Genomic DNA, 13,854 nt, shown 5'->3' with positions numbered 1-13,854 from the left:
CTTAGGGGCGCAAAGTTACCCCATTGTGCACCAAACTCAAGGGCCCCGCCTCATAAGAGACATTATTTTAGGATAAACGTAGCAATTCAAAATATATATACAATTTCGTTTATCTGAGTAAGTATATAAATATAATGTTTGAATATATTAAACGCTGTCCTTTTTTTTTAATTGGAGCGTAGTTAGGCACCCACCGGGGAGCAAAGTAGGACCATTTTACGGTAATATTTGTAAGTCAATGTTATAAAGCTCATCCTATGAGGTATTTTTTAAATATATTTAGGCAGTTGTTTGCATTCCGAATGCTGCAAGTTTAACTAGATTTGTAGCTCGGGCAATCACACACGCATAGACGTAACTTTTTGCTACCCGATGAGTAATCTGCATTCCGAATGTTCCAGATTTCGCTAAGGCCAGCACATACTTACTTACTGAAGAGCATACATTTTTAAGATGCAAATATATGTCGTATCTTGCTATATTTCGAGGTAGGATTGTTGAAGACCTACTCATAGTCTAGTATGAAATGGAGGCAAATTACTTTCTGCCAATGGCACTGGGGACGACGAAAAGTAGTGGAGACTTGATCAAAATTAAACCGGAATTGTGTTCACGCAACAAGCTTTATCGAAATATTCAAATCATTACAAGTTATCTTATATGCTTCTGTTATATCTACTATTTACTATGTTATATCGCATCCGCTACACACTATTGACATCGAGATCATTCAAAAAGAGTGTGATTACGATATGAAGGTGATACGTGATGTATGTAGATCTTATATAATTCAAATATAATAAAATTTATTCTCATTCAACAAAAGAAAACATAAACCATAACAATTTGAAACTATGTTTCACTAGACTTATATTGACCGGGATATAAACCGTGATTACCTTTTGTATTAGTCACCCGTGAACATGATGCATGCAACTGCGTCGAAATATCGGGAGCTCACAAATAATACAAAAGGTAATCACGGTCTATATCCCGGTCATTATAAGTCTAGTGAAACTAACCGTGAATCATTCAAAACTCTAATTGTAACTATGTTACTTTGAAACATTTCTAAAATCTTTGGCTTATTTTTTCGTATGGCCCTTTAAATAGTTTTTACCTCTGTGTTTATTCTTACAATCTATTCGTTTTCGGCGTCAACGATGTAAAGTTTAACTTCCTTCATAACGTAGTCTTCCATCAGATTGTCTATGTTTAAATTTTCTCCAGCATCATAGTGCCGAAGGGTTGATTCCACTCTCTGGATACTCTCAGCTTCCAGTATTTGTAACTGTCTGATCAGTTCTTGGCTTTTGGTACCTCGAATTATATGATCTGCATGTAGCTTGTATAGACGACTCTCATGTTTAGGCTGAAAACGAACCTTTTGTTTAATCAATGGCCAATAATTAACAAACCAAATGATTTATTTAATAGAAAACTATACGCAATTGTTAATATCAGTTAATAGTATCGGAGTTAGAATTTTGAGGTGCGCCAAATCTTAAAATATGCCCCTTACATTGTGCACCAAAAATGGTCTATCTTTAAACTTTTACTTACTTCCTGGAGACTCTCTGTGTAGCACGAAGATTCGCAATTCGGAGTGAAGACAAAAGGTTTGAAAAGAGAAACGCTAGGGTCTGGTGTAGCCGTGAACCAATGGACACTTCTTCCGTTATCCGTTAAAATAGATACCTAAAAAAAAGTAGGTAAGACATGTGGAATTCGAGAAACGAGACGTACGCAACTTTGGGAAAAAATCTAATTATTTTATTAAATATTTTTGATTTGGCCTCCTCTTAGGGTGTCCTACCTCCACTGTCAGTTTGACAGTGCTATTTTTGGGACAACCTGTATATACACGGTGGCTAAAAAATAAGTGCATTCCGGTTGCTAGGGAAGTTTTATACTGAGCAACTTTTACTATGGGACCAACCCCGAAATCGCGAAAATTTGTTTGGCTGTTTCATACAATTTGGCTGGTCTATTTTCTATGGGAGAGAATTTTTTTTTTGCGATTTCGTGGTTGGTCCCATAGTAAAAGTTGCTCAGTATAATCCCAAAACCTCCCTGGCAACGGGAATGCACTTATTTTTTAGCCACCCTGTATATTTTGTAGGAAATTATTTTTTGCTGTGGGCTACCGTACGAGTTATTTAACAAAAACTAAAAAAAAAACGACCTTAGAACAAATTACCTAGTCGGCTCATAAGTTCTGTCACTGGCCTTTAAAATTTAAATTTGGAACTCCTAAAACAAAAACCGTTCTGCATTTGAATTTCGAATCTTTATTAAATATTTGAGTAGTATAATTTTGCAATTTTCTGTTTTCTTCAACATGGAGTGGACGCTTAAAGATAGCCGTACCGCAATAATTGCACTATATCGTTGTGGTCACTCGCCGACTAAAATTTTTAAGCTACTTGAAAATTTAAAATTCTCTCTAAGATTTGTGTATCGTACCATAGAAAGATACAGTGAGGTCTCTAGTTTAAATGACAAGAAAAGAAGCGGTCGTCCGCGTACAGCTAGGACTCCAGCGGTTGTACAAGCAATTAGGGCACGCATTGCCAGAAATCCCGCTAGGAAACAAAAAGTTATGGCCCTCCAGATGGGTTTGAGCAAAAACACGGTGAAAAGAGTGCTTAATCAAGACCTGAGACTTCGTGCTTATAAACGAAAAACTGGCCATCTTCTCAATGGTCGGCTTAAAGCTTTAAGGCTTAAAAGATCTAAAGCTTTATTGAAGAAGTACGCTAAAAATAAGCACCGTTGTATACTGTTTTCGGACGAGAAAATTTTTGACATAGAAGAAAACTGTAATAAACAAAATGATAGAGTGTACGCTCGCAATAGTAAAGAAGCGTCTAATAGCATTCCCCGTATTCAAAGAGGTCATCACCCTTCATCTGTGATGGTTTGGCTGGGAGTTTCTTATGCGGGCGTCACTAGTATGCATTTTTGTGAGAAAGGAGTAAAAACTAGTGCCAAAGTGTACCAAGACACGGTGTTGACTAATATTGTGAAACCACTATCCCATACGATGTTTCTAAACCAGCATTGGGTTTTCCAGCAGGACTCTGCTCCAGCCCATAAGGCAAAGTCTACACAAGCCTGGCTCGCCTCCAATAAAATCGACTTTATACGGCATGAAGATTGGCCCTCCTCTAGCCCAGATCTTAATCCTTTAGACTATAAAATATGGCAGTATTTAGAGGAAAAGGTGTGCTCAAAACCTCATGCAAATCTAGACTCGCTGAAAAAATCTCTTGCTACGGCAGTGGCCAATATCGACATGAAAGTGGTGCGTGAATCCATTGACGACTGGCCACGAAGACTTCAAGCCTGTGTAGATAATTATGGCGGTCATTTTGAATAAATGTTATACATTTAGATTCTCTAGTTTATAAGCTTTCAAACGCTGTACAAATTATACGGAATAAACTTAAACTTTTGATTTTATTTGATACTATGTATATGACAGAACTTATGAGCCGACTAGGTATAAGTAACTTTCCCACTATATATTTTGAAATATTGATCCTAGCGAAAGTGTACTGAATCTTTTTTATAGAAGATTTTATGTAGTAGACCATTTTTTGCTACGGGCCACCGTTACTTTGTTTGGACTAGTTAGGAGGTGAACATATCAAAAGTCCCCGGCCCTAGTAGTAGTCATGTCGCTCAGCAGACGCAGTTTCCGAAATAAATTCGAAAAACCGAAAAATGGAACCTTCAAACCCCCCTCTCCTCTCCGGCACCAGGGTTACGGCCGGGGACTTTTAAAATGTTATCCTTCTAACTAGTCCAAATCCAAACAAAAAGCTACAAAGTCAAAAATTGTATTTCAAGCATTTCCCCCTATAACTTTTTTTGAGTATTCATTTCCTGGCCTATACAACTATGCCAAAATTTGCTTATACACGAATTATTTCCCCTGTATTTCCTTCGTTTGGTGGCCTACGAGGGCTACGTGTATAACGCTGAACTTCGCGCCATCTATCTGAACTGTCAAAACAAAAGCGTAAATATTTTTCACTACTTGACTAAGTTTTCTGTGATATCATTGAATTTATTAGAATCTAAAGTGAAACACCACCAGTAATTCCAGTAAAGTTTGTTATGACATATTGGTACCTTGGCACGAGTACCTGACATGAATTGTAGTTCAATCCTTACTTAATTTATCAGTGGAAACAGACTAGCAATTCCAGTTTACCTGACTTCCTTGGGTGGGAAAACCATCATCGCATCCTCTGCATATACGGCTTTTCTTGTGTCGCAACACATAAAACATGTCATTTATGGTGAATTGAGAATCCTTACAACCATTTCTGAGAAGTGCTTCCCCATCGAGTTGGCGGTGGAGATCTCCGCCAGATGAAAAAATTTTCATGAAGTTAAACTCGCCCTAAAATAGAGGAAATAATTATAGCAGAAAAAGGCTTACCACTGGTGTACTTTGATATGCATGATGTACTTGCATACATCGCTTAATCTGTCACTGCTTGTCTGTAATGTCTGTATGTTGCGGAGTAAGTGTGTAAATTGCTAAGTAGAGGTGCACTTCTACTTACTTCATATTTAATTAAGGCATTTGTGACATTGATTTACATGGACCTTAGCCATAAAATTAAGACATAATTTATTTAATGTTGCTTATAAAGTAACCTGTCCATCCCAAAGTCCTAGCTCCATTGCTTTCTCTTTTAATCCATCAGACATTTTGTCAATGTTTGTAGTAATAGTTAGCCCATTAGAGATGTTCCTGTAAGACAACACTTTCTCTGCAGCCCACAGGTTGCCGCTTGTCTCAAGTACCCATGCTCCAGTGGAGTCCGCAATAAGGAATGAGTTATGGTAAAAGAGATTGTCATCATGTTCACTGCAGGGACCACCTTGTCCATACTTTTCAAGAAGAGATGTTATAACGTCTATTGCCTCTTCTGCGGTATTACCTCGTTCTAAGCCCAAGCTGCAATATGAAATAATATTAATGAAATAGTACCTACATTACGATACAAATGCGAAAAATAGGAAATTCGAAATAAGTGGTGATAAATTAAAACACGACCAAAAGGACTGTTTCAAATCAACACAAGTTTCTAATTACCTATTCGCACATGTATCATACAACGTTTTACAGTACATGTGGCCCTTAAAATTTTCAACATAGTTGCGTAGTGTGCTAATTAATTATCGCACTAGTGCGGTAAAATAGCCCCCATATGTACTGTACTGTGTAAATGATTAATGGCATATTAGGCAAGAAGTTATTTAAGGCCTACTTATAATTATAAACTGAAATAGAAATCATACATTAAAGAAAAAGTGACCACCAAGTCCACCGGTGGCCGAGGCGGGAATCAAACCCGCGCCTTCCTACCAGGCTAACATCCTGACCACTAGACCACCCGGCCACGGCGGTACCCATCCCAAATTCTCTGGTGTATGCTACTTTGAAAGGCTAGGCGCTAAGAAGAGTAAACTGACAACATTTTATATTTTTTCATTGGGATATATTTATTTAATAATAATATTATTGACAAGCTGTGGTGCCACAGTGGGATGAAATAATTCCTTTATTTATTATGTGATTTACTTTAAGCAAACAATTAACACTATGTCAGGTAGATAACAAAAGACAAAAAATATGAAGAAAAAAAAAGATCCCTACTTGGAAGCAAGTCAAGTTACCGAACAAGATCCATGCCCAGCAAGCGTTTTTCCTGAGCATTTCCAAGGCCCTTGTCATTTTTAGTCCACACCGCTTCATTGCCGATGACCACATTCTTGTTGTTGGCTCCCATCTCCGCTCCCCACATCCACCCTGGCTTACTCAGTATGACGGCATTCAGTGGCTTACGACTCTCCTCAATTTTTATGTATGTGCACTGATAACATAATCCACAATACTATTTAGTGTTTAAACTACATCAATAAATTGAAATGCATCATGCAGTCAATAAAATTCGGATACCACAAAAAAATACCTAACCATCTCAAATTCACGTTTCAGTTACGATATTGTTTTGTTACCTTTAGAGGTCCCTGTCTGATTCCTCCTGCGAAGTGCACGACTTCCTGCACCTCATGACGAGGTCGGTCAGAATTTTTGCCAAATATCACTTGATTATCACTTGTATGAGGCGGGAGCACAACAAAGGTGTCACATGATTGAGGAGGCGGCATATTAATGTTTACAATCATTTCTTCGATAAGATGCGCTTTTGTGGCCACACTGCACTGCAATGTTTACAGAACATTATTGATTTTCAACTTATTGATTTTAATAAAGATACTGATAGCTGCCATGCAATGCAAGTACCTTATTGCGTCTCTAAATACGTCTCGTCAGCCTCGTCTGTTCCTCGTCCGTCACAGGACGTTCTTGAATCTGCAGTTTATACAGTGTTTGTTTATTTATGGGTCCTTGTGTCCACAGTCAAGAAGTTTCATATGACCTTGAATGGGAGGCAGAGGGACGTTAAGTTAGAGGATATAACCAAACGGAGTAGATAATGACAGGCGTTCCCCTCTGTCGAAAATAGGCGGCCAATGGTCATACACAATTTATGGACTGACGTTTATTTGACATGGCTAGTTTTACGTTACGTACGTGGTTTCGTATACATTTGAGGTTCCCCTCCCCCGCAAAAATCGGCAAACAGTTTTGGACAGAAAATAACAGACGTCTCCGTTTGGTTATATCCTCTAAGGGCACGTAGGTTACAAGCCCACAGATAATATAAACTGGCAAAACATAACTTCATGGGCAAAACAGACATGGGTCCGTTTATCAAAAGCTTGTACCTTGTAATACAAGTGGAAGTCTCTTTTTGACAGCTTTTGTTAGAAAGGGACTTTCACTTGTATTACAAGCTGTAGCTTCTGATAAACGGGCCCATGGTTGTGAACCAATAGATTGGTTCAACACTCAGATTATGAGATTGGGCGTGAAAAGACACAACAGACTTGACAAACACTGTTTATTTTATATTACACCTTCACAATTTCAATTCACAGGAGATATTGCAATACCGTCACTTGCGACTGCCGAGAAAACGAATGCCCGGTTCAACCTTGTAACGGAAAAACGTCATAGTCGTCCAACTTGTCTGTGATTGGCCGTCTCGACAAACTGTCAATTACAGGCCAATCGCGGATAGTCAATACAATGACTTTAGTAATATTTTTTGTAAAATAGTGATAACTGAACATAGATATTTATAAAATTATAACAACTCGGCCATCCGCTTCTCAACGAGTCCCTCGTTGCTTCTAATGATAAATAGTACATTACATTCAATTCATTATACAAATCCAAAATTGTATAAAGTATTTAATTTAAACGACAGTTCCATTTGCTAAATTAAATAACTACTTTTAAGCACACTGTATATGAGCAATTCGAAATATGCTTGGACTTAAATAATTTTATCGATACATAATCTTGATCAACAAAATATTACATCGTTTCTTATATGGGCGTCGGTTACCTGACAAACCCAAACTTATATACTTTTTGCCAGTATACCTATTGGCACATTACATTTACCAATAACTATACTGCCATTATGCTATATACCAAATTGGTACCACCAATCGCCAACAGGCAGTGCATCTGTTACCTGACACACTGCGCTTTCATCATCTATTGGAGATTAGTCATTTACTTCAATTAATACATTGCTTTATTAATCGAAGTACATCGCCAACAGGCAGGGCATCCGTTACCTGACACCCTAGCGCTTACATCGACTATTGGCCTTTAATTACATCACCATCATCATTTATCATGGTTAGGTATCATTTACATTAATACCTTACTTATTAATCTCATAATCATCATTTTCTTACATCAATAGTGCAAGTAAGTTACATTCATTCATGATCAGATGCATTATCACTTTCGGACTCGGTTGATACGGGTTCTTTAAAACAAGCCCATGGAAAGATTTTGTCAATGGCAACTACAGCCTCATACCTTTTACTTGTTCTTGTGAGTGGCATATCCTCAACTACGAACCTGTCATTAGGAAGAACCTTTTTAATCCTATACGGCCCCCTACATTTAGGTTCGAGCTTCTTCGACTGACCCTCAATCCCTACGGGTGTTCTCATCACCCTGACCAAGTCACCTTCTTTATACCTAACGCCAACTTTCCTAATGAGCCCTCAATAATCATGATTTCCAAAATCATGGCAATACAATAACAAGCCGAAAGCATTCACTTTCTCATCCGCGACAGACAAAGATTAATATTCTAATAAATGTCGGTACTAAACTTAGCATGTCGCGAGATAGGTATTTCATTTTTTTTCGTTAAAATAGATATAATTATATGCTCATACCGTGGGCACTGGAGTGCTTGGTTACTTTTCTTTGGTATATGAAATCTGATTCGATTAATAACTCATGTATAAGTAGGGTACAAAAACAAACAAATGATAAAAAAAAAAACAATCAATTTGATTTGTTCCTTTAGTAACGGACGTAAAAAAAAATACACGACATAATATAAATAATCGTGTAAAATACTGGAACTACGTACTGTTAAATTGTTGATACTTAACTAAGTTGATAAATGATTTATGATAGGAAAAATACTTACGTTTTTTTTTCACTTATATGTACAAAACTTGCGGCCAACCAATTTGCGGGTCTTTGTTTTCGATCCCACTTCTGATATGTGAACCAATAGATTGGTTCAACACTCAGATTATGAGATTGGGCGTGAAAAGACACAACAGACTTGACAAACACTGTTTATTTTATATTACACCTTCACAATTTCAATTCACAGGAGATATTGCAATACCGTCACTTGCGACTGCCGAGAAAACGAATGCCCGGTTCAACCTTGTAACGGAAAAACGTCATAGTCGTCCAACTTGTCTGTGATTGGCCGTCTCGACAAACTGTCAATTACAGGCCAATCGCGGATAGTCAATACAATGACTTTAGTAATATTTTTTGTAAAATAGTGATAACTGAACATAGATATTTATAAAATTATAACATGGTAGACCGCGAGCCAGGCGCAAATTTCGTCAGTCATTGCCTCCCGGACGAAAACTTGTATAGCGGTTAACGGCTATGTATGATGACACCTCGTGAACGTCAGCTGCCGCTCCGTTGGTGGGTTGAGGAATGGCAGCCACCGACACGCGTAACACGGTCTTTCCACCGCGATACAACCGGCTGACGATTTGAACAATAGCATCTAAACTATCATCTGACAAAGTATCAAGCGGGAGGCGATGAAATTTTTTTTATAGACTTTATTTGCTGCCATTCCTCAACCCACCAACGGAGCGGCAGCTGACGTTTACAAGGGTTCATCATACATAGCTGTTAACCACTATACGAGTTTTCGCCCGGGAGGCGATTGGTCATGGAAATCTATTCCTGGCCCGCGATCTACAAGTAGATAGACGCACCACCGAGCGACCGGGGGTAAGAGAAAGAATATTCGTATAAAGGTCCCTCCAGACTATAACGGCGCGACTTCGCGGAGAAAACATGTAGCGACGTTGACGTGACTCCACACTCGCAAACTTCACGGCGATTTCGCAGTTTGGTTCTCGCCAAGATGGCGGTAAAGCATCAGCTGATCGAGCTTAACTGCTAGTTATCTATGGCATCATACGTGATTTACTATTTTTCCATTTTGTTTAGTTGTAGAACCGTAAAATATAGCCGTTTTATATAATATAATATAATTATTATTTATCTTGCCACATATGAGTCAAAACAGTGTGTAATGTCGAGTCTTGCCAGTTCGCGCTTCGCGCTTCCGTTGACGCGGGCTAATAAACCAACCAAAAACGGGGAACTAGGCGCGAAGGCGTGAACAATCTGCGAAATTGACGCCACACTTACGTTCGCGGCTTCGCGCCGTGATTCGCGCATGAGTGTGGAGGGCCCTTAAAATTTGGGCAGCATCTCAGAATAATAACTAAAGCATAGAAGCCGGGCAAAAATGCCTCGGAAACATGTATACCCGTCCCTAACTTCCTTACGAATTAGATAATGTGTCAAAAAGAGATGTATATATGTTTGTTATTCCTCATTTGTGTAGGGTGTCACATGTTTGATAATTTGCTAGGGATGTAACGGTGTCGACTTTTTATATCGATAAATTATGCATAAGTTTATGTGCCGTGTAAAAATATAATTACGAAATTGGCAAATTGATAATAGTCTGGCTAATGAAACTTGAACCTGAAAAAACGCGGCAATTTCAAAAAAAACTGTAGCAGGCGGCTCGTTGAATACAAGGATTGCATTACTTTTATACTTTTTTAAATTTTCATATTCTAGAAATCATAAAAAGTATAAAAAATATGCAATCCTTGTAATTAAAGAGCCGCCTGACATGAGGATTTATGTATGTACCTAATATAGCTTTTATCTCATTTGCAGTCTACGTCGTTTTATCGAAAAACGCTTTTGAAAATAAGTCACAAAAAATATAATATACGATTATTTACATACAACTCATAAGCAAAGAGCAAATTCAAATGAATGAATTTGAATGGGTTGCTTTCATAAGTAAAATATTGCTATATTTATAAAAAAAAACTTTTTTCAATTAAGAGACACGTGCATTACCCTTTTTTCTAATGCTAAAAAATAAGTATAGTTTCTACTTATGTACCAAATAGAAAATGAAAGAAAACGTTCGTGTAATATATATTTTTTATTTAATAATAGGGAATATTACGCGAAACTCGGCGTAGGTGGCGCCACTACCACAATCTGAGGGTCTATCGCGAAACAAGAAAATCGAACTTTCGTTATCTAACATCTCTGTCACTCTTGCGTATTCGAGCGATAAAGAGGCAGATAACGAAATTTCGGATTCGCGTTTCCCGGTAGATGCTCTGAAAACTTGTCTAAAACCTGTTAAAGTTACAGTATGTATAAGTTACTCTACGGTTTACTAAAAAGGGTGCTGCACTCTGGTGGCAGAACATTGCAGTAATATCCCCTATTCCTCGTCCTTTGGAAATCTGAAATAAAAAGTTGAGTTTTGTCAGATAGGTAAACCAACAATATTAATAAAAGGAACATTCATCAATGATCCTTAATGTCTTTTTTAGTATTATACTATAGTCTGGCAAACACAATCTGTCAGTAAGTAAACACAAAGAAAACTATACTCATCAATTAAAATGAGACAGTCCTGGGCGAAACTATAAGAAAGCTGTACGATACCTTTTACCAAGCTTTTATTTTTGCCCGGCTTCTATGCTTTAGTTATTATTCTGAGGGTAGCATAGGATTTTTTGTCTTTCACTTATAAATTTCGGTATTTCGCCATCGCCTCCTACCTATGATGCCACCCGGTCGGTTATAAGGACAAAGCATGACACTATTTTCTCTTTCCTCTTATAGGAATCGCAATAAGACTATCTTTCTCTATCAAAGAGTGTCAGGCCCTTGTGGCAAAACGATCTTATAACAAGACAAATAGACGCACCTAAGAAAGGTATACACTTCAACCAGGGGCAGTTTCACTATATAGGATTGCGGCCAGACCAATTCTGGGGTCTATAGCCCCCTCCACACTCGTAGTGTGGCGTCGATTTCGCAGATCTGCGAAAATAGCACTTTATATTATCTGTACCTACCTTTTGTTAAGTTCTCTAATATTACTTTCTGTAATAATATTTTATTCAAACTTTTTTAATCGTTTTAAACATTTTGAATTAGGGTGCTTTAGGGTAAATTCGAAAATGGGGATAAGTCGGAAATCACACATTTCTCCTAAACTGGGAACAATTTCTACGCTGGCAACACTTGTCAAGACGCCATGTTTATCTGCCCCCCCGCTTCAGTTCACGTCGCGTCGCTAGTCGTGAGCGCACGTTTGCTGAGGTCTATTAAATAAAAAAAAGTGCGATTTAGTGCCTTATGAGGACATTCGAAATTACCCCATAGCACATTACTCGGAATCCTGATAAGTTAAATCACTGTTCCTTTGTTTTAACGTTAGATTGTCATTTTTGTCGTATTAATGAGTACAGCATAACGGTCTATCTGTAGTTTTAAAAAAGCATTCGAATTTATCCCACGGGAGAACTTCGAATGAATGTAATAACCCCAAACTAGGTTTTCATAGTCCATTATCAGAGGTTGTCAACCCAGGAATTAACATAACGTTACGGTTATCGTAGTCCGAAGTACTCCGAACGCGGTTAAAAAATGTTGACAATCACTGATCTTTACTGATCACAGCGCGGAGGAAATTCGAAAATAAATTGTAATAAAAAAAACCGTGTCTTTACCGTGAATCAGCAGGATTGTTTAAGGGGGTAAATTAGAACGAAAAAGGAATATGATCCTTAACGCATATTGCATAAAAACCATTTCTACAGACCTTCGAAATTACCCCACTTGCTTTCGAAATTACCCGCTCCTTAAAAAAAGGGTATTCAAAATATTTTTTTTTATTTACATTTATTACCAAAATCAAGCAACGTATTAAAACAAAACTTCCGTGAGATACAGACATATTAAATATATTAATAACTGGTCTTAAAATACGTGAGTGACCCGTTATTAATATATTTAACGTATTAAAACGCTATTTTCACAAACCGTTGACGAATATATGTATCCAATTTCGCAAAGATCTCATTACTTGGAAGGAATACTTCTTAGGTTCTGACTTACGAGCCCAAACCCTAACATACTCTACACTCGCCTAAAAATATGTCGAATATACCCCAAAGCACCTTACTAGTTATTTAAGATGTTTAATCTCTCCTTCACGGGACAGGCATTGCCTAGTGTAGAGGTCAGTTAAAACTGTATCCAAGTGAATATTTATCGGAAATAAACGATTTTTATTTATTTATTTAATTTAATAGATAGGTTTCGTAAATGTTGTCTATCTATGGTTTATCTTTTCCGCTAGGGGTTCTATTACTGCGATTTTCTGCCGCCAGTGCAGTTCCAAGCCTAGAATCCCCTTGGTTTGGATAAAAAAATAAAAGTTAGTTTTTTTTGTAGCTAAACTATGAGTTTGTCAAAGGACCGTCTCATTTTAAACAGAGAGACTCATACTATCTTTGTCTTACACTAGTACTAGCACCCAAAAGAAAAGGATGAGTATAGTTTTTTTTTGTTCTTATTTACTGCCAATTTGGTTTGACCAACAGTAGTTCGATTTCTTTAAAATTTGAATGCACCTAATAGTCATTTATTTTCCAAAAAAACAAGGTTCTAACTTGTTCATTTTTAAAGGCTTAAACAATATATATATATATTTTTTTCATACTTGAGAGGTAGCGACTATGTATGTCTATGTCTTGACCTCATGGAACCCATCATCAGAACTAGACCTTAACACAAATGTTCCTTCAGAATTTACTTGTGCTTAACAAATATAACGAAGAGGACTTAAATCGCCAAAATTGAAATATGCGTTGTTAAAGTCCCGTTTTGGTCATCATCAGTAGTTCCACTTCAACAAATGGTAGTTTTGGATGAAAGTGCTTGGTTTGTTGATGAAAATACTAAAACCGATATGTATGCCTATAAGATTTGAGGAGTTCCCTGGATTCCTAATGCATCCCTTCATCAAAACTGGGTTTTTACAAAAACGGGACCAACTTGGGACTATATAGGTACTATTAGGTACATTAAAAAAAAAAAATCCAAATCGGCTCAGAAATTACGGAGTTCTGAGGTAACATACATACAAAAAAAATACGGTCGAATTAGAGTTGTGCCGTTCCCGGTAACATTACCCATTTTGTATGGGGAATGTTACCGAGAGAGAAATTTCCCCATACAAAATGGGGAATGTTACCGGGAATGGCACAACTCTAGGTCGA

At 37.5% G+C, this 13,854-nt stretch overlaps 1 protein-coding gene across 1 annotated transcript; it reads right to left on the bottom strand.

The window, feature by feature from the left end:
* Nucleotides 1-1,055: 1,055 nt before the first annotated feature.
* LOC134753826 (secernin-3) lies at nt 1,056-6,483 on the bottom strand. Its single transcript, XM_063689769.1, has 7 exons — nt 6,332-6,483; nt 6,043-6,249; nt 5,701-5,897; nt 4,675-4,978; nt 4,223-4,414; nt 1,564-1,698; nt 1,056-1,372 (listed from the first exon to the last, which is right to left on the bottom strand). Exons 2-7 carry the CDS (start codon nt 6,211-6,213, stop codon nt 1,142-1,144), a joined length of 1,230 nt encoding a protein of 409 aa, XP_063545839.1. The 5' UTR covers nt 6,214-6,249; nt 6,332-6,483; the 3' UTR covers nt 1,056-1,141.
* Nucleotides 6,484-13,854: the final 7,371 nt, after the last annotated feature.

Source organism: Cydia strobilella, chromosome Z (assembly GCF_947568885.1).
Source record: "Cydia strobilella chromosome Z, ilCydStro3.1, whole genome shotgun sequence".
Lineage (NCBI taxonomy): Eukaryota > Metazoa > Arthropoda > Insecta > Lepidoptera > Tortricidae > Cydia > Cydia strobilella.
Note: the sequence above shows the minus strand (reverse complement) of the source record. Positions and strands in the feature narration are given on the sequence as shown.